General features: G+C 42.3%; 1 protein-coding gene across 2 annotated transcripts in view; it reads right to left on the bottom strand.

The window, feature by feature from the left end:
- Positions 1 to 927: 927 nt before the first annotated feature.
- Positions 928 to 20,260, bottom strand: part of FAM228A (family with sequence similarity 228 member A) — a 39,345-nt gene continuing 20,012 nt past the window's right edge. For both annotated transcript variants that reach the window (XM_049902757.1, XM_049902758.1), the window contains 2 exons: positions 3,026 to 3,170; positions 928 to 1,112 (listed from right to left, as the gene is read on the bottom strand). In XM_049902757.1, the coding sequence (XP_049758714.1) occupies positions 939 to 1,112; positions 3,026 to 3,170 (319 nt within the window). In that variant the 3' untranslated portion in view covers positions 928 to 938. The remainder of the gene's footprint in view (positions 1,113 to 3,025; positions 3,171 to 20,260) is intronic.

Below are 20,260 nucleotides of genomic sequence, written 5' to 3'. Positions count from 1 at the left end.
CCAGGGTTTCCAGGCATGGGATTAGGCAGGTCTAAAACAAGTTCTGATCATAGCTACAGAATAATCCTTTTCACAGAAGTGCAAGCACTTTAATTCTCACTAGGATGAACTATGGCTAATGCCATTTCTTTGTCTCTAGATACTTCAGGTTCTTTGGTCAGATTTAGGACAACCTCAACTGCAGTCTCTGGGGGCCTGCAAGATCTGAGTCAAACAGCTTTGATGATGCTGCGGAGAATGTTTAAGGTCAGAACACTCAGCAACCCCGGTCACTCCTTTTGACCTTGGAACACAGGTCCACTCCTTAAGAAATCAAGTTCTCTCCTGGCTGTACTGTGAGGTGATTTCCTGGAGGGTGTGGGGAGGGAGAGGAAGGCACACCCTCAAGGACCAGGTAAAAGACAAGGGGAGGGGCTGAGCACACGTGCTCCACACGCCCTGGAAACCTCCCCTCTGGTGAGCAGTCCCCAGCAAGCCCTCCATGCTCTCTGGGATCAGATGTTGTGGGGGGCTGAGGGGAACAACACGCCCCGAAGGAGACCCAAATTCTTAGCAGTGGGTCAGCATTACAAAGACTGTGTGGTGCTCTAGTGGAATGAGCGTGTGCTTTGGCACCAGAGGGACCAGAATTGGAACAGAACACTGTCATGTTCAAGCCATGGGGTTGACCTTGGGCAAGTCATTGAACCTCCCTGAGCTTCCTGTATTGGAGGATAATAATATGATCTTGCTGTTAAAATGTTTAAATGAATATCAGATACCTCACACAGTTCTTGGTTTATAACAAACCCACCCAGTGCCGTTGATTTGATAACAGGAGCTCAATAAACAGTAGCTATTATTTTTCTGAAATTTCTTGAACTATCTCTTGGCTTCTTGAGAGGGGGACACGTTACTGCACGCTGAAGTTCAATGAAGCTTTATTGCAGACGCCTTCCTTACAGATGGCACAACTCGAAGCTGCCCGGGCCGGCCCCCACCTGCAGCGAGGCCAGGTGTTTCGCCAGGACCTCCGCTGTCATGACTCTTCTTTCTACAGACTGTGCCCCCCCTCCACGATGGCGTTCCCCAGCCGCCCAAGATCGGGGTCTCTGCTGTCTGGCTCCTAAGACCTATTGATGGAAGAGAATTGCTGAGTATGGTGTAGGGAAGGGGGGCTTACGGGTGCAGGGAGGAACTCCCTCCCCCGCCCCCCAATCCCACCACACACTCAGCCCTCCTCCCAGAGCTGAGATACTCATTGCGTTTCAAGCAGGTTCCTAACCAACTCTTTCACACTGGTTTCAGCAGCTCTCAGACAAGGCCTTCAATATCTTTGGACTCCACATAGTACTAACACCATGGACGGCAGAAAGAACTATGCATGCCCCCCTGCCACGGTGCTCAGACCAGCCAGGGACTACTTTGCCAGTGCCCCCACCCCCTACAGTCGGCGACCAAGCAGAAAAACCAAACCCGGTGCCGTCGAGTTGATTCCAACTCAGAGTGACCCTATAGGGCAGAGTAGAACTGCCCCATAGGGTTTCCAAGAAGCGGCTAGTGGATTTGAACTGCCAACCTTCTGGTTAGCAGCTGAGCTGTTAACTACTGCACCATCAGGGCTCCACAGTTAGAGATGGCCATGTGAAATATGAGAGGCAGTGACATTTGCCCCCCGGGCTGGCCCACATATACCTCCCAGGGCAGAACTCCAAGATCTCTTCCCTTTTTAGGCTAACAGGAATAAGTCCCCCAGGGCAACCTTGGAAACCAAGTTCTGAAGGTGACAAAAGTTCTATCATCCCAGGTCCTGAAGACTGTGTGAAAGGGACAGCCTGCTGGCCTAATGACCCACCCAGTGCTGGTACGAGAAAGAAACGTCTGAGGTTAAGCCATTGTCCATCTTTTGTATCTATGGTAAGAGCAGTTAGCTGACCCTAACATAGGCTGGAGCCCTGGTGGCATAGTGTTCAAGAGCTCAGCTGCTAACCAACACAGGGGTCACAGTGACAACAGCCACATGAAGAGCTGATGAAGGGGCTCCCTCGTGCTCTCAGACTGAATTGTGCTCAGAGGAAAACACTCCAGGGTGGTGGTAACTTAACACATGAGGAGAATCCTCTCCTCTCTGAGACTGGGGGGAGCAATGGGATCAGGTAGGTTGGGTCACAAAAAATATCTAACAAAGTTTTCAAGCTAGAGAGAAGGAATAGTTCCTCATCCTGTGTGTGTGTGTGTGTGTAAACAGTTGGTGAAAGGAGAAATGCAAAGATCTACTGGGCAGGTTATCAACTGACTCACTACCAAGTGGGGGTGCTATAACCCCCCTATGGCCTGCCCTGGGAGGGTCCTAAACCCCAGGCCTTAGGTGACAGGGTGAATGAGAGAGGATGGAAGGGAGAGAGAAATGCGCTCAGACCGGGAGTTGTAAATTGTGTCAGCGAAACTGTGAGCTCTGGAGAAAAAAAGTGTGTGCTCAGAAAATTCCTGCATGTTTACAAAATACCTTCTTAATAGATGGATTATTACTTTGCCTCTAATTTTTTTAAGTATAAATTCCTTTTTAAAAATTCTCGCCTATTACGGCTGAACTAAGGAGCATGAAATTTTGGTCTGGCTTGGATGTCATAAGCAGTAAATGGAAGAAAAATGGCAGGAAGGCAAAAACTCAGGGAAAGGAGGGGCAGCTCCACCCTAGCCAGGATTCCCCACCAGTTCCACATGCGGAGACAGTCAGCCTGTGATGGTACAGTCAGTCTTCTACTTTCATGAGTTGCTTCACATAAGGCCTCCCTGCCAAAGGTGCCCACTTATGCAGCCACACGAAGCCCAGAACAATCCCACCATTTCTTCTGAGTAAAACAAATGCTCCCTTCTGCCTCCACTTTTTCACTCCCTTGTTTGCCTACTGCCTCCACTGCCCTGAAGAGCCTGTCAGGGAAGGAGGAAACCATCAATGGCTGGGACTTTGGAGTCAATGTAACTATCTTGTGGGCGCAGCAAAATTGTGCTGTCCCGGCCCCTGCTCCCCCAGACCTCTGCTCACCTGACCCTTCTTCTCATCTTTTCTATTCTCCTGGTTGAGCTTTGAGAAATAAAACTGCCTTTCGAAAGCAGTCTGACTTAGGTCAGTTGTTTTTTTCTCTTTATCAGACAGATGTTTCTTTTCTACACAGGTTAGCTTTTCAGGTCTGCAAAGAAAGAATTAACTCAGTACAAACTTGTATCATTCAGTAATTGTCTGAAATTTAATGAACTCAATACTCTTATGAAAAGATCGAATAGACACCATCACTTGGGAGCTGTCTGTCCCACCTCCATCCCTTTTGGCACAACCCTCAAGTAGACAGTGAGTGAGTCTTGGGCCGTTCTGGTGGTGGCTGAGTGAACCACCAATGGGCACCTGGTCCAAGCTAAGGGGGTCAGATGCCCCTAAGCTGTAGTGGGGCAGCCTCTGAGTGCTCGCTCAGAAAGCCAGGCAGGGCTGGGGCATCATTTCCCAGCACCCACATGAAAAAGCCGGTGTGCAGGGAATGAGAAATGAAGCAGGTTCACAAAAAGAAGCAATGTGTCCCGAAGAGGAAGGGGCTGGCCTCTTGGTCCCCCAAGCGGTTTGGCTTTCTTCTTGGCCTTGGCTTCCATGACACACAGGTGCCTTCTAACATACATAGCCCTCCCCTCTCCTTTTTTTTTTTTTGCATGTGCTTGAGCAAAGCTCTGTTTTTTATAATCAAACTGTCCCTGTCTAATATATAGCCACCTTGCTCTGAAGTCCCTTTCCTACACTGTAAAAATGGCATGGAGGAAGACGGCAGAATACACAGACGCTTCCGTCGAGCCCTCTTTACGACAAAGACCCAAAAAAACAAGTGAAACGAGTATATTTGTGACAAGCTGGGAGCCCTGAGCATCAAAGGCAAGCTTAGACAATGAACTGAGGGGCAGGGGGAGGAAGAGGCCGTTCAGAAGTGGAGAGGAGTTACCGGACCTAAATCGCGGGGAGCCCTCAGGCACCAATCCCGGAGCAGCAGCGGCGGCGGCGGGCTGGTACTAGTGTTGGGCCGCAGTTTCCTCAGGAAGAAGCAGCCAGCCACACAGCCTACTCACACCTCCAGAACCTGAGGAAAACGGTGCTCTCGGCAAAAGCTAAGTACTTGTGTATATTTTACCGTGCCCCCCCACCCCCCAGCCAGCTTCAGCGGCTGAATCCCTGGGCCTGAAATAGACCCTGGTGAGCACCTAGAGCCCATCCTCCCGGCCTTGGGGAAGGAAAAAATTTGCAACTGGGGGGAAAAGATAATTTGCTAGCTCCATTAACTGGGGGAGCTCAGGATATAAACGGCTCCTGTCCAGGCATAAGCCGTTCGTGGACCTTGAGCACCTTTCCCTTCTGCATGGAAATGTGTGGGCCTATTTCGGGAGAATGGGCCCTTGTTGGCAAACTCCAACCATTTCAGCTGTGCGGTGGTGAGGTGGGTGTTTGACGTCTAACATTGCTTTGTCTATTAAACAAGGTCCTCACCTACCCACATCAGGGACCTAAGGACTGGTAGCTCCACTCAGATCACCCAGCCACCCCTGACAGGGGTCCAAAGATAACTGGTACCTCCCAGTCCTTACAACCAAAAACTTTGGGTACCCATGGTCCCTCTGCAGAACCCACCCACCAGCACACTCTAGGGAACAGGGTTGCGTTTTCCTCAGAGACACTCGGGGATTGGTTCTCAGCCCCCTGCCTTGTTCAGAGCATGACCCCCTGCTGCAATCAGATACCGGTAGATACGCCAATCACCCCTGCCCCTCTAAGACTGTAGGACAGAGCCTGTACCACACACTTGATGATCAGCAACCTGGAAAACTGAGCTGAATTCATACAAGAAAAGTGAATGGACTCCTAGACTGATATACCTAATAACAGCTCTAGCCAGCTGGGGACAGGACAGTAGAGCTCCAAAGGCAAAAATAATCAAGCTAGCTCACTCAAGCAACCCACAGGGGTATACCAAAACAAAACAAAGCAAGCAGCTACGACACAGTAAGCAAGCATAAACTAATACAATAACTTATAGATGGCTCGGAGACAACAGTCAATATCAAGTCACATAAAGAAACGGACCGTAATCACCTCAACAGGCTCTCAAAACAAAGAATCCACGGATCTTCTAGATGAAAGTGCATTCCTGGAATTACCAGATGCAGAATACAGAAGTTTAATATACAGAACCCTTCAAGACATCAGGAAGGAAATGAGGCAATACACAGAACAAGCCCAGGAACACAAAGATAAAGCAACTGAAGAAATTAGAAAGATTATTCAGGAACATAATGAAAAGTTTAATAAACTAGAAAAATCCATAGACAGCAATCAGAAATTCAGAAGATTAACAATAAAATTACAGAATTAGATAACTCAATAGAAAGTCAGAGGAGCAGAAGTGAGCAAGTAGAAGCTAGAACTCGAAGATAAATCACTTGGCACTAATATATTTGAAGAAAAATCAGATAAAAGAATTTTTAAAAAATGAAGAAACCTTAAGAATCATATGGGACTCTAACAAGAGAAAATAACCTATGAGTGATTGAAGTACCAGAACTGGGAGGAATAACAGAAAATACAGAGAAAAACTGTTGAAGATTTGTGGGCAGAAAACTTCCCTGATATTGTGAAAGATGAGAAGATAACTATCCAAGATGCCCATTGAACTCTACATAAGGTAGATCTTAAAAGAAAGTCACCAAGATATATTATAGTCAAGCTTGCCAAAACCAAAGATAAAGAGAGAATTGTAAGAGCAGTTAGGGATAAACGAAAAGTCACCTACAAAGCAGAGCCAGTAAGAATAAGCTCGGACTACTCAACGGAAACCATGTGGGCAAGAAGGCAATGGGATGACATATTTAAAATATTGAAGGAAAAAAATTGCCAGCTAAGAATCATATATCCATCAAAACTGTCTCTTAAACATGAAGGCAAAATTAAGACATTTCCAGATAAACACAAGTTCAGGGAATTCGTAAAAACCAAACCAAAAGTACAAGAAATACTGAAGGGAATCCTTTGCTTAGAAAATCAATAATATCAGGTATCAACCCAAGACTAGAACACTGGGCAGACGAACCAGAAGTCAACCCAGACAGGGAAATCCAAAAAAACAAAGATTAAAAAAAAAAAAAAAGCCCAACACAGGGTAACGGCGATGTTATTATATAAAAGACGACAACATTAAAATAATAAACAGGGACTAAGAAATGTAATCATACACCTTCCATATGGAGAAGAAGATACGGTGATACAAAGAAATAAAATTTAGTTTTAAATTTAAAAAAATAGGGGTAATAAGGTAACCACAAAGGAGACAAACTATCCTACTCATCAAAATGAAATACAAGGGAAAAATACAGACTCAGCAGAAACAAAAACAACACCGAATATGAGGAAAGGACAATATATAAAGAAAATCTACTCAGCACATAAAATCAAGTGGGAAAAAGAAACTGTCAACACACGAAAAAGGACATCAAAATGATAGCACTAAATTCATACCTATCCATAATTACCCTGAATGTCAATGGACTAAATGCACCAATACAGAGACAGGGAGTGGCAGAATGGATTAAAAAACAAGATCCATCTATATGCTGCCTACAAGAGACACACCTTAGACTTAGAGACACAAACAAACTAAAACTCAAAGGATGGAAAAAATATATCAAGCAAACAACAATCAATAAAGAGCAGGAGTGGCAATATTAATTTCTGATGAAATAGACTTTAAAGTTAAATCCATCAGAAAGGATAAGAAAGGACACTATATAATGATTAAAGGGACAATACACCAAGAAGACATAACCATATTAAATATTTATGCACCCAATGACGGGGCTGCAAGATACATAAAACAAACTCTATCAGCATTGAAAAGTGAGATAGACAGCTCCACAATAATAGTAGGAGACTTCAACACACCACTTTCAGTGAAGGACAGGACATCCAGAAAGAAGCTCAATAAAGACACGGAAGACCTAAATGCCACGATCAACCAACTTAACCTCGTAGACATATACAGAACACTCCACCCAACAGCAACCAACTATACTTGCTTTTCTAGTGCACATGGAACATTCTCTAGAATAGACCACATATTAGGTCATAAAACAAGCCTTAGCAGAATCCAAAACACTGAAATATTACAAAGCATCTTCTCTGACCATAAGCCCATAAAAGTAGAAATCAGTAACAGGGAAAAGAAATCAAACACTTGGAAACTAAACAATACCCTGCTCAAAAAAGACTGGATTATAGAAGACATTAAGGATGGAATAAAGAAATTCAGAGAATCCAATGAGAATGAAAACACTTTCTATCAGAAACTTTGGGACATAGCAAAAGCAGTGCTCAGAGGCCAATTTATATCAATAAATGCACACATCCAAAAAGAAGAAAGGGACAGAATCAAAGAATTATCCCTACAACTTGAACACATAGAAAGAGAGCAACAAAAGAAACCCACAGGCACCAGAAGAAAACAAATAATAAAAATCAGAGCTGAACTGAATGAAAAAGATAACAGAAAAACAATTGAAAGAATTGACAAGACCAAAAGCCGGTTCTTTCAAAAAATCAACAAAATTGATAAACCACTGGCCAAACTGACAAAAGAAAAACAGGAGAGGAAGCAAATAACCCAAATAAGAAATGAGATGGGCGATATTACAACAGACCCAACTGAAATTAAAAGAATCATATCAGATACTATGAAGAACTATACTCAAATTTGAAAACCTAGAAAAAATGGATGAATTCCTAGAAACACACTACCTACCTAAACTAACACAAACAGAGGTAGAACAACTAAACAGACCCATAACAAAAGAAGAGATTGAAAAGGTAATCAAAAAACTCCCAACAAATAAAAGCCCTGGTCCTGACGGCTTCACTGCAGAGTTCTACCAAACTTTCAGAGAAGAGTTAACACCACTACTACTAAAGGTATTTCAGAGCATAGAAAAGGAAGGAATACTACCAAACTCATTCTATGAGGCCACCATATCCCTGATACCAAAACCAAGTAAAGACACCATAAGAAAAGAAAATTATAGACTTATATCCCTCATGAATGTAGATGTAAAAATCCTCAACAAAATTCTAGCCAATAGAATTCAACGACATATCAAAAAAATAATTCACCATGACCAAGTGGGATTCATACCAGGTATGCAGGGATGGTTCAACATTAGAAAAACAATTAATGTAATCCACCACACAAATAAAACAAAAGACAAGAATCACATGATTTTATCAATTGATGCAGAAAAGGCATTTGACAAAGTTCAACGCTCTTTCATGATAAAAACTCTAAGCAAAATAGGAATAGAAGGAAAATTCCTATTATAAACATAATAAAGGGCATTTATACAAAGCCAACAGCCAACATTACCCTAAATGGAGAGAGCCTGAAAACATTCCTACTGAGAACGGGAACCAGACAAGGATGCCCTTTATCTCCACTCTTATTCAACATTGTGCTGAAGTCCTAGCCAGAGCAATTAGGCTAGACAAAGAAATAAAGGGCATCCAGACTGGCAAGGAAGAAGTAAAAGCATCTCTATTTGCAGATGAATTGATCTTATACACAGAAAACCCTAAGGAATCCTCCAGAAAACTACTGAAACTAATAGAAGAGTTCAGTAGAGTATCGGGATACAAGATAAACATACAAAAATCAGTTGGATTCCTCTACACCAAAAAAAAAGAACACCAAAAAGGAAAACATCAAATCAATGCCATTTACAGTAGCCCCCAAGAAGATAAAATACTTAAGAATAAATCTTACTAGAGATGTAAAAGACTTATACAAAGAAAACTACAGTACACTTATGCAAGAAACCAAAAGAGACTTAAATAAGTGGAGGAACATACCTTGCTCGTGGATAGGAAGACTTAACATTATAGAAATGTCTATTCTACCAAAACCGATCTATACATTTAATGCCATTCCAATACAAATCCCAAGAACATTCTTTACTGAGATGGAGAAACAAATTACTAATTTCACATGGAAAGGAAAGAGACCCCAGATAAATAAGGCATTACTGAAAAAGAAGAACAAAGTGGGAGGCCTTACTTTACCTGATTTTAGAACCTATTATAATGCCACAGTAGTCAGAACAGCCTGGTACTGGTACAACAACAGGCACATAGACCAGTGGAACAGAATTGAGAATCCAGACATAAATCTATCCACATGTGAACAGTTGATACTTGACAAAGGCACCAAAACAGTTAAATGGGGAAAAGACAGTCTTTTTAACAAATGGTGCTGGCATAACTGGATATCCATCTGCAAAAAAATGAAACAAAACTCATACCTCACTCCATGCACAAAAACTAACTCAAAATGGATCAAAGACCTAAATATAAAATCTAAAACGATAAAGATCATGGAAGAAAAAATAGGGACAATGTTAGGAGCCCCAGAACCTGGCATAAACAGTATACAAAACATTATAAAGAATGTAGAAGAAAAACTAGATAACTGGGAGCTCCTAAAAATCAAACACCTATGCTCATGCAAAGACTTCACCAAAAGAGTAAAAACAGACTGGGAAAAAGTTTTTAGCTATGACATTTCTGATCAGCGCCTGATCTCTAAAATCTACATGATACTGCAAAAACTCAACTGCAAAAAGACAAGTAACCCAATTTAAAAAATGGGCAGAGAGGGGGGCCAAGATGGCGGACTAGGTAGACGCTACCCCGGATCCCTCTTGCAACAAAGACTCGGAAAAACAAGTGAATCGATCACATACGTAACAATCTACGAACCCTGAATAACAAACACAGATTTAGAGACAGAAAACGAACAAATACGGGGAGGCAGCGACTGTTTTCGGAGCCTGGAGCCAGCATCCCAGTCAGGTAACCTTGGCGCCCCGGTTTAGGTCAGGGCCCAAGGGAGCTGACGGCGCAAACAAGGGGCGCAGCCCTACCCCCCTGAACTCACCCCGGGGGGGGGGCCCAGCCGGTCCGCACGGGCGGCGTGGTGATGCAGCCAGTGGGAGAAGTCCCCGGGAGGCAGTGACTGGTCTTGGAGCTGGGAGTGCAGCGTACCAGCCGGAGAATCTTGCAGCCGGGCTTTTGACTGGGCTCTGTCACGGCGCAAGCACAGGGAGCAGCTCCACTCCCTTGAACTAACCCCGGGAGGGGGCCAGCCGGTCCGCGGGGCGGCGCTGCGACGCGGCTGGCGGGACGAGAAGTCCCCCGGGAGGCAGCGATTGATTTTGGAGTCGGAAGTGCAGCGTCCCAGCAGGGGAACCTTGACGCTGGGATTTGGATTGGCAGCGGAGGATCTGACCGTGGCTTCAGCGGGTCAGATCCCCGGAGGCAACCTCCACACAGCCAGCACACATAGGCGACATACCCCTCGGGAATCTCAGATAAAATAGTCATTCCAAGCAAGACAAGCAACTCTGGCTATATTCCGAGGTGCTACTCTCCTATCTTTCTGATCCCTCCCCCACCCTCCCCAGGCGGCTTCATTAACATTGGAATTTCCTGAGCCAGAGGGAGAACGGCTCCAGCTCCGCGGCAGCTTTGCTTCCCCCCCCTTTTTTTTTTCTTTTGGTCTTTTCCTAACCCACTCTTCTGGCCGGAGAGAAGGAACCACAAAAAACCCAGGGACCAAAAATCCATCCCTAATTGGACTAAAAACACAGAACCAGCTATAGCCAAGCATATATGATCCAAATCTCAGACTTTCATCCTTACACGGAACAAGGTGGCAGTTATAACCCAAAGGCAGTTCTGATAGGGATCTGACTGCATTTTTTTTAGCGGATTTTCTGGAAAAACAAGTTTCCCAGTGATGGCTCGGAGACAGCAGTCCATATCAAACCACATAAAGAAGCAGACCATGACAGCTTCTACAACCCCCCAAACAAAAGAATCAAAATCTTTCCCAAATGAAGATACAATCCTGGAATTATCAGATACAGAATATAAAAAACTAATTTACAGAATGCTTCAAGACATCAGAAACAAAATAAGGGAAACAGCAGAAAAAGCCAAGGAACACACTGATAAAAGAGTTGAAGAACTCAAAAAGATTATTCAAGAACATAGTGGAAAAATTAATAAGTTGCAAGAATCCATAGAGAGACAGCATGTAGAAATCCAAAAGATTAACAATAAAATTACAGAATTAGACAACACAATAGGAAGTCAGAGGAGCAGACTCGAGCAATTAGAATGCAGACTGGGAAATCTGGACGACCAGGGAATTAACACCAACATAGCTGAAAAAAAATCAGATAAAAGAATTTAAAAAAATGAAGAAACCCTAAGAATCATGTGGGACTCTATCAAGAAGGATAACTTGCAGGTGATTGGAGTCCCAGAACAGGGAGGGAGGACAGAAAACACAGAGAAAATAGTTGAAGATCTCCTGACACAAAACTTCCCTGACATCATGAAAGACGAAAGGATATCTATCCAAGATGCTCATCGAACCCCATTTAAGATTGATCCAAAAAGGAAAACACCAAGACATATTATCATCAAACTCACCAAAACCAAAGGTAAACAGAAAATTTTAAAAGCAGCCAAGGAGAAAAGAAAGGTTTCCTTCAAGGGAGAATCAATAAGAATAAGTTCAGACTACTCAGCAGAAACCATGCAGGCAAGAAGGCAATGGGACGACATATACACAGCACTGAAGGAGAAAAACTGCCAGCCAAGGATTATATATCCAGCAAAACTCTCTCTGAAATATGAAGGCGAAATTAAGATATTTACAGATAAACACAAGTTTAGACAATTTGCAAAAACCAAACCAAAGCTACAAGAAATACTAAAGAAAATTGTTTGGTCAGAAAACCAATAATATCAGATACCAGCACAACACGAGGTCACAAAACAGAACATCCTGATATCAACTCAAATAGGGAAATCACAAAAACAAATTAAGATTAATTTAAAAAAAATGCTCATAACAGGGAATCACTGAAGTCAATATGTAAAAGATCACAATAATCAAAAAGAGGGACTAAATACAGGTGGCATAGAACTGCCATATGGAGAGTGATACAAGGTGATATAGAACAATACAAGTTAGGTTTTTACTTAGAAAAATAGGAGTAAATAATAAGGTAACCACAAAGAGGTATAACAACTCCATAACTCAAGATAAAAGCCAAGAAAAACATAACGACTCAACAAACATAAAGTCAAACACTACGAAAATGAGGATCTCACAATTTACTAAGAAAAATGCCTCAGCACAAAAAAGTATGTGGAAAAATGAAACTGTCAACAACACACATAAAAAGGCATCAAAATAACAACACTAAACACTTATTTATCTATAATTATGCTGAATGTAAATGGACTAAATGCACCAATAAAGAGACAGAGAGTCTCGGACTGGATAAAGTCTCGGACACGATCCGTCTATATGCTGCCTACAAGAGACACACCTTAGACTTAGAGACACAAACAAACTAAAACTCAAAGGATGGAAAAAAATATATCAAGCAAACAATAAGCAAAAAAGAAGAGGAGTAGCAATATTAATTTCTGACAAAATAGACTTTAGACTTAAATCCACCACAAAGGATAAAGAAGGACACTACATAATGATAAAAGGGACAATTGAGCAGGAAGACATAACCATATTAAATATTTATGCACCCAATGACAGGGCTGCAAGATACATAAATCAAATTTTAACAGAAGTGAAAAGTGAGATAGACACCTCCACAATTATAGTAGGAGAATTCAACACACCACTTTCGGAGAAGGACAGGACATCCAGTAAGAAGCTCAATAGAGACACGGAAGATCTAATTACAACAATCAACCAACTTGACCTCATTGACTTATACAGAACTCTCCACCCAACTGTTGCAAAGTATACTTTTTTTTCTAGCGCACATGGAACATTCTCTAGAAGAGACCACATATTAGGTCATAAAACAAACCTTTGCAGAATCCAAAACATCGAAATATTACAAAGCATCTTCTCAGACCACAAGGCAATAAAACTAGAAATCAATAACAGAAAAACTAGGGAAAAGAAATCAAATACTTGGAAAATGAACAAATACCCTCCTGAAAAAAGACTGGGTTATAGAAGACATCAAGGAGGGAATAAGGAAATTCATAGAATGCAACGAGAATGAAAATACTTCCTATCAAAACCTCTGGGACACAGCAAAAGCAGTGCTCAGAGGCCAATTTATATCGATAAATGCACACATACAAAAAGAAGAAAGAGCCAAAAGCAAAGAACTGTTCCTACAACTTGAACAAATAGAAAGTGAGCAACAAAAGAATCCATCAGGCACCAGAAGAAAACAAATAATAAAAATTAGAGCTGAACTAAATGAATTAGAGAACAGAAAAACAATTGAAAGAATTAACAAAGCCAAAAGCTGGTTCTTTGAAAAAATTAACAAAATTGATAAACCATTGGCTAGACTGACTAAAGAAATACAGGAAAGGAAACAAATAACCTGAATAAGAAACGAGAAGGGCCACATCACAACAGACCCAACTGAAATTAAAAGAATCATATGAGATTATTACGAAAAACTGTACTCTAACAAATTTGAAAACCTAGAAGAAATGGATGAATTCTTGGAAAAACACTACCTACCTAAACTAACACATTCAGAAGTAGAACAACTAAATAGACCCATAACAAAAAAAGAGATTGAAATGGTAATCAAAAAACTCCCAACAAAAAAAACCCTGGCCCGGATGGCTTCACTGCAGAGTTCTACCAAACTTTCAGAGAAGAGTTAACACCACTACTTCTGTAGGTATTCCAAAGCATAGAAAATGACGGAATACTACCCAACTCATTCTATGAAGCCACCATCTCCCTGATACTAAAACCAGGTAAAGACATTACAAAAAAAGAAAATTACAGACCTATATCCCTCATGAACATAGATGCAAAAATCCTCAACAAAATTCTAGCAATAGAATTCAACAACATATCAAAAAAATAATTCACCACGATCAAGTGGGATTTACACCAGGTATGCAAGGCTGGTTTAATATCAGAAAAACCATTAATGTAATCCACCACATAAATAAAACAAAAGACAAAAACCACATGATCTTATCAATAGATGCAGAAAAGGCATTTGACAAAGTCCAACACCCATTTATGATAAAAACTCTCACCAAAATAGGAATTGAAGGAAAATTCCTCAACATAATAAAGGGCATCTATGCAAAGCCAACAGCCTACATCACTCTAAATGGAGAGAACCTGAAAGCATTTCCCTTGAGAACGGGAACCAGACAAGGATGCCCTTTATCAACACTCTTATTCAACATCATGCTAGAAGTCCTAGCCAGGGCAATTAGGCTAGACAAAGAAATAAAGGGCATCCGGATTGGCAAGGAGGAAGTAAAATTATCTCTATTTGCAGATGACATGATCTTATACACAGAAAACCCTAAGGAATCCTCCAGAAAACTACTGAAACTAATAGAAGAGTTTGGCAGAGTCTCAGGTTATAAGATAAACATACAAAAATCACTTGGATTCCTCTACATCAACAAAAAGAACATCGAAGAGGAAATAACCAAATCAATACCATTCACAGTAGCCCCCAAGAAGATAAAATACTTAGGAATAAATCTTACCAAGGATGTAAAAGACCTATACAAAGAAAACTACAAAGCTCTACTACAAGAAATTCAAAAGGACATACTTAAGTGGAAAAACATACCTTGCTCATGGATAGGAAGACTTAACATAGTAAAAATGTCTATTCTACCAAAAGCCATCTATACATACAATGCACTTCCAATCCAAATTCCAATGTCATTTTTTAAGGTGATAGAGAAACAAATCACCAATTTCATATGGAAGGGAAATAAGCCTCGGATAAGCAAAGCATTACTGAAAAAGAAAAAGAAAGTGGGAGGCCTCACTCTACCTGATTTCAGAAGCTATTATACAGTCACAGTAGTCAAAACAGCCCAGTACTGGTACAACAACAGGCACATAGACCAATGGAACAGAATTGAGAACCCAGATATAAATCCATCCACGTACAAGCAGCTGATATTTGACAAAGGCCCAGTGTCAGTTAATTGGGGAAAAGATAGTCTTTTTAACAAATGGTGCTGGCATAACTGGATATCCATTTGCAAAAAAATGAAACAGGACCCATACCTCACACCATGCACAAAAACTAACTCCAAGTGGATCAAAGACCTAAACATAAAGACTAAAACGATAAAGATCATGGAAGAAAAAATAGGGACAACCCTAGGAGCCCTAATACAAGGCATAAACAGAATACAAAACATTACCAAAAATGACAAAGAGAAACCAGATAACTGGGAGCTCCTAAAAATCAAACACCTATGTTCATCCAAAGACTTCACCAAAAGAATAAAAAGACCACCTACAGACTAGGAAAGAATTTTCAGCTATGACATCTCCGACCAGCACCTGATCTCTAAAATCTACATGATTCTGTCAAAACTCAGCCACAAAAAGACAAACAACCCAATCAAGAAGTGGGCAAAGGATATGAACACACACTTCACTAAAGAAGATATTCAGGCAGCTAACAGATACATGAGAAAATGCTCTCGATCATTAACCATTAGAGAAATGCAGATTAAAACTACGATAAGATTCCATCTCACTCCAACAAGGCTGGCATTAATCCAAAAAACACAAAATAATAAATGTTGGAGAGGCTGCGGAGAGATTGGAACTCTTATACACTGCTGGCAGGAATGTAAAATGGTACAACCACTTTGGAAATCTATCTGGCGTTATCTTAAACAGTTAGAAATAGAACTACCATACAACCCAGAAATCCCACTCCTCGGAATATACCCTAGAGAAACAAGAGCCTTCACACAAACAGATATATGCACACCCATGTTTATTGCAGCTCTGTTTACAATAGCAAAAAGCTGGAAGCAACCAAGGTGTCCATCAACGGATGAATGGGTAAATAAATTGTGGTATATTCACACAATGGAATACTACGCATCAATAAAGAACAGTGAAGAATCTGTGAAACAGATTCTTGGAGGAACCTGGAAGGCATCGTGCTGAGCGAAATCAGTAAGAGGTGAAAGGACAAATATTGTATAAGACCACTATTATAAGATCTTGAGAAATAGTATAAACTGAGAAGAACACATACTTTTGTGGTTACGAGGGGGGGGAGGGAGGGAGGGAGGGAGAGAGGGAGAGGGTTTTTTACTGATTAATTAGCAGATAAGAACTGCTTTAGGTGAAGGGAAGGACAACAATACATGGTGGAAGGTCAGCTCAGCTGGACTGGACTGGACCAAAAGCAAAGAAGTTTCTGGGATAAAATGAATACTTCAAAGGTCAGCGGAGCAAGGGCAGGGGTTTGGGAACCATGGTTTAAGGGGACTTCTAAGTCAATCGGCAAAATAATTCTATTATGAAAACATTCTGCATCCCACTTTGAAATGTGGCATCTGGGGTCTTAAATGCTAACAAGCGGCCATCTAAAATGCATCAATTGGTCTCAACCCACCTGGAGCAAAGGAGAATGAAGAACACCAAGGTCACACGACAACTAAGAGCCCAAGAGACAGAAAGGGCCACATGAACCAGAGACCTACATTATCCTGAGACCAGAAGAACTAGTTGGTGCCCGGCCACAATCGATGACTGCCCTCACAGGGAGCACAATTAGAGAACCCCTGAGGGAGCAGAAGATCAGTGGGATGCAGACCCCAAATTCTCATAAAAAGACCATACTTAATGGTCTGGCTGCGACTAGAGGAATCCCGGCGGTCATGGTCCCCAAACCTTCTGTTGGCATAGGACGGGAACGATCCCCGAAGACAATTCATCAGACATGAAAGGGACTGGACAGTGGGTGGGAGAGAGATGCTGATGAAGAGTGAGCTAATTATATCAGGTGGACACTTGAGACTGTGTTGGTATCTCCTGTCTGGAGGGGGGATGGGAGGATAGAGAGAGTTGGAGGCTGGCAAAGTTTTCATGAAAGGAGAGACTGGAAGGGCTGACTCATTAGGGGGAGAGCAAGTGGGAGTAAGGAGTAAGATGTATATTAACTTATATGTGACAGACTGACTTGATTTGTAAACGTTCACTTGAAGCTCAATAAAAGTTAATTAAAAAAAAAAAGGACTGAAACCAGAATAGCTAATATCTGATTATAACTTAATATAATCTTGAAGAGAAAATAAAAGAGACTTTGTTAAGAAAAAAAAAGGGCAAAAGATATGAATAGACACTTCACTAAAGAAGACATTCATGTAGCTAACAGATATATGAGAAAATGTTCACGATCATTAGCCATTAGAGAAATGCAGATCAAAACTACAATAAGATTTCATCTCACTCCAACAAGGCTGGCATTAATCCAAAACACACAAAAGAATAAATGTTGGAGAGGCTGTGGAGAGACTGGAACACTTATACACTGCTGGTGGGAATGTAAAATGGTACAACCACTTTGGAAATCGATTTGGCACTTCCTTAAAAAGCTAGAAATAGAACTACCATACGATCCTGCAATCCCACTCCTTGGAATATATCCTAGAGAAATGAGCTTTTACACGAACAGATATATGTACACCCATGTTTACTGCGCAGCACTGTTTACAATAGCAAAAAGACGGAAGCCACCAAGGTGCCCATCAACGGATGAATGGATAAATTATGGTATATTCACACAGTGGAACACTATGCATCCATAAAGAACAGTGAGGAATCTGTGAAACATTTCATAACATGGAGGAACCTGGAAGGCGTTATGCTGAGTGAAATTAGTCAGTTGCAAAAGGACAAATATTGTATAAGACCACTATTATAAGAACTTGAGAAATAGTTTAAACTGAGAAGAAAACATTCTTTTGTGGTTACGAGAGGGGGCAGGGGGAATGTGGGAGAGGGGTATTCGCTAATTAGATAGTAGATAAGAACTACTTTAGGTGAAGGGAAAGACAGCACACAATACAGGGGAGGTCAGCACAATTGGACTAAACCAAAAGCAAAGAAGTTTCCTGAATAAACTGAATGCTTCGAAGGCCAGCGTAGCACGGGCAGGGGTCTGGGGACCATGGTTTCAGGGGACATCTAAGTCAATTGGCATAATACAATCTATTAACAAAACATTCTGCATCCCACTTTGAAGAGTGGCATCTGGGGTCTTAAACGCTAGCAAGCAGCCATCTAAGATGCATCAATTGGTCTCAGCCCACCTGGATCAAAGGAGAATGAAGAACTCCAAGGACACAAGGCAATTATGAGCTCAAGAGACAGAAAGGCCACATGAACCAGAGATTACATCATCCTGAGACCAGAAGAACTAGATGGTGCCCAGCTACAACCAATGACTGCCCTGACAGGGAACACAACAGAGAACCCCTGAGGGAGCAGGAGAGCAGTGGGATGCAGACCCCAAATTCTCACAAGACCAGACTTAATGGTCTGACTGAGACTGGAAGGACCCTGGTGGTCATGGCCCCCAGGCCTTCTGTTGCCCCAGGGCAGGAACCATTCCCGAAGCCAACTCTTCAGACATGCATTGGACTGGACAATGGGTTGGAGAGGGATGCTGGTGAGCAGTAAGCTTCTTGGATCAGGTGGACACTTGAGACTATGTTGGCATCTCCTGCCTGGAGGGGAGATGAGAGGGTGGAGGCGGTTAGAAGCTGGCAAAATGGACAGGAAAAGAGAGAGTGGAGGGAGGGAGCAGGCTGTCTCTTTAAGGGGGAGAGTAATTGGGAGTGTGTAGCAAGGTGTATATGGGTTTTTGTGTGAGAGACTAACTTGATTTGTAAACTTTCACTTAAAGCACAATAAAAATTATTTTAAAAAAAAGTCAACAGGATGTGGTGACCTAGTGTAATGGGAAATGAAGTGGAAGAAAGAGTCCAAGGTGCTTGCATCAGTGGGAGAGGGCAGCATGATGACAGAGGAGGAAGACAGGAAAGAGACGCTGGCTGGGCCACAGAAATAAGTATTTCACTGCATGCTACACAAATCAAGCCTATAGTGACAGTGAAAGAGCCATGTGGATCATTAAAGCAATCAAGAAACATGGGCTACTGGGAATGCTATTGGCCATCTATGGTTCCTGTTCTCCCCAAGATCTAGCCTTCTTTTAGAATAACAGAACCAGGACCGGATTTCAAAGAGGCTACCAACTCCGAAGTAATTTAAAAGAGGTAAAAGGTTTTCATTTTCTTCACAGGGTTTAATGGCAGGTTATTAATAAATGATGTTGCAGTTTAAAAAAAAAATGGCACGGAGGCAGCGTCTAACCATCCTCACAAGGGGGAAGGAGAATCAAGATCAACATCCCAAGGCTGATTCCTATGAGGTGGAGGTCAGACATGCCTCCTCTCTCCGCCATCTTTACCAATTGTGACACCAACCGTCCCTCCCATGGCACTCTCTACTTCTCTGCTGGATTCAATAATTCATTGCAATGGACAGACCATTCTCACAATTACGGAGTTCATTAGGGAAGTAACAGTTACAATTCAGGCTCAGAAATGCTCAGGATACAGTTCTTCCATCAGGACAGCCTCTTCCCAGCCATGCTCGAAGGCATGCCCTTTCCCTGGCCCTCGGCCTGTGCCCAAAAGCACTCAGCTTTCTCACTGCATCGGCCGGGAAACCCACCACGCTGTCTCCTGCTGTTGCCACTTCTTGCTGTCTTCAGTGTTACAGCTCTCCCTATCTCTGTCTCCTGGGTCCAGGAGCTTCTCAGTGCAGGCATCCTGGGTCCACAAGACTTGCTGGCTCCTGGCTGTTCTTCCTTGGTGTTGGTGAGATCTTCTCTTTCCCACCTCCGTTGTGGCTCACTTCAAGCCCAGAGAGATGGCAAAGCTGACTAATTCCTTTGGTGGGTCATAATTATCGTATCTCGCAGTCCTGTCCAATCCCTTCAGTGGGAGTTACAAGACCATGGCCAGAAAGGCCACACAGAAGTGATCTATGGTACCGCACTTACTCTATCAAGTAGTCACGTGAGGCACCCTCTGTGTGTCCTCAGAGGGTTTTCACTAGGCTGCCACATTCCTGCCCTATGAAGCCCAGCCCATCTAGGGAAATAAGCCTCTTCCTCTCCTCCATTCATTCATTCAGCCAGCATTTACTTGGCATCTGCTAAGTTCCAGCTAAGTGTTGGGAACACCAAGATAAATGATAGTTCCTGCCCTCAGGGGCTTGCTGCTGGGGGGTTAAGGCAGGTTGGAGGATGTAGGGTTACACCGTGGTAACTC

This window comes from Elephas maximus, chromosome 12 (genome assembly GCF_024166365.1).
Source record: "Elephas maximus indicus isolate mEleMax1 chromosome 12, mEleMax1 primary haplotype, whole genome shotgun sequence".
Classification (NCBI taxonomy): domain Eukaryota; kingdom Metazoa; phylum Chordata; class Mammalia; order Proboscidea; family Elephantidae; genus Elephas; species Elephas maximus.
The sequence above is the reverse complement of the archived record's forward strand: the minus strand, read 5'-3'. Positions and strand labels throughout refer to the sequence as shown.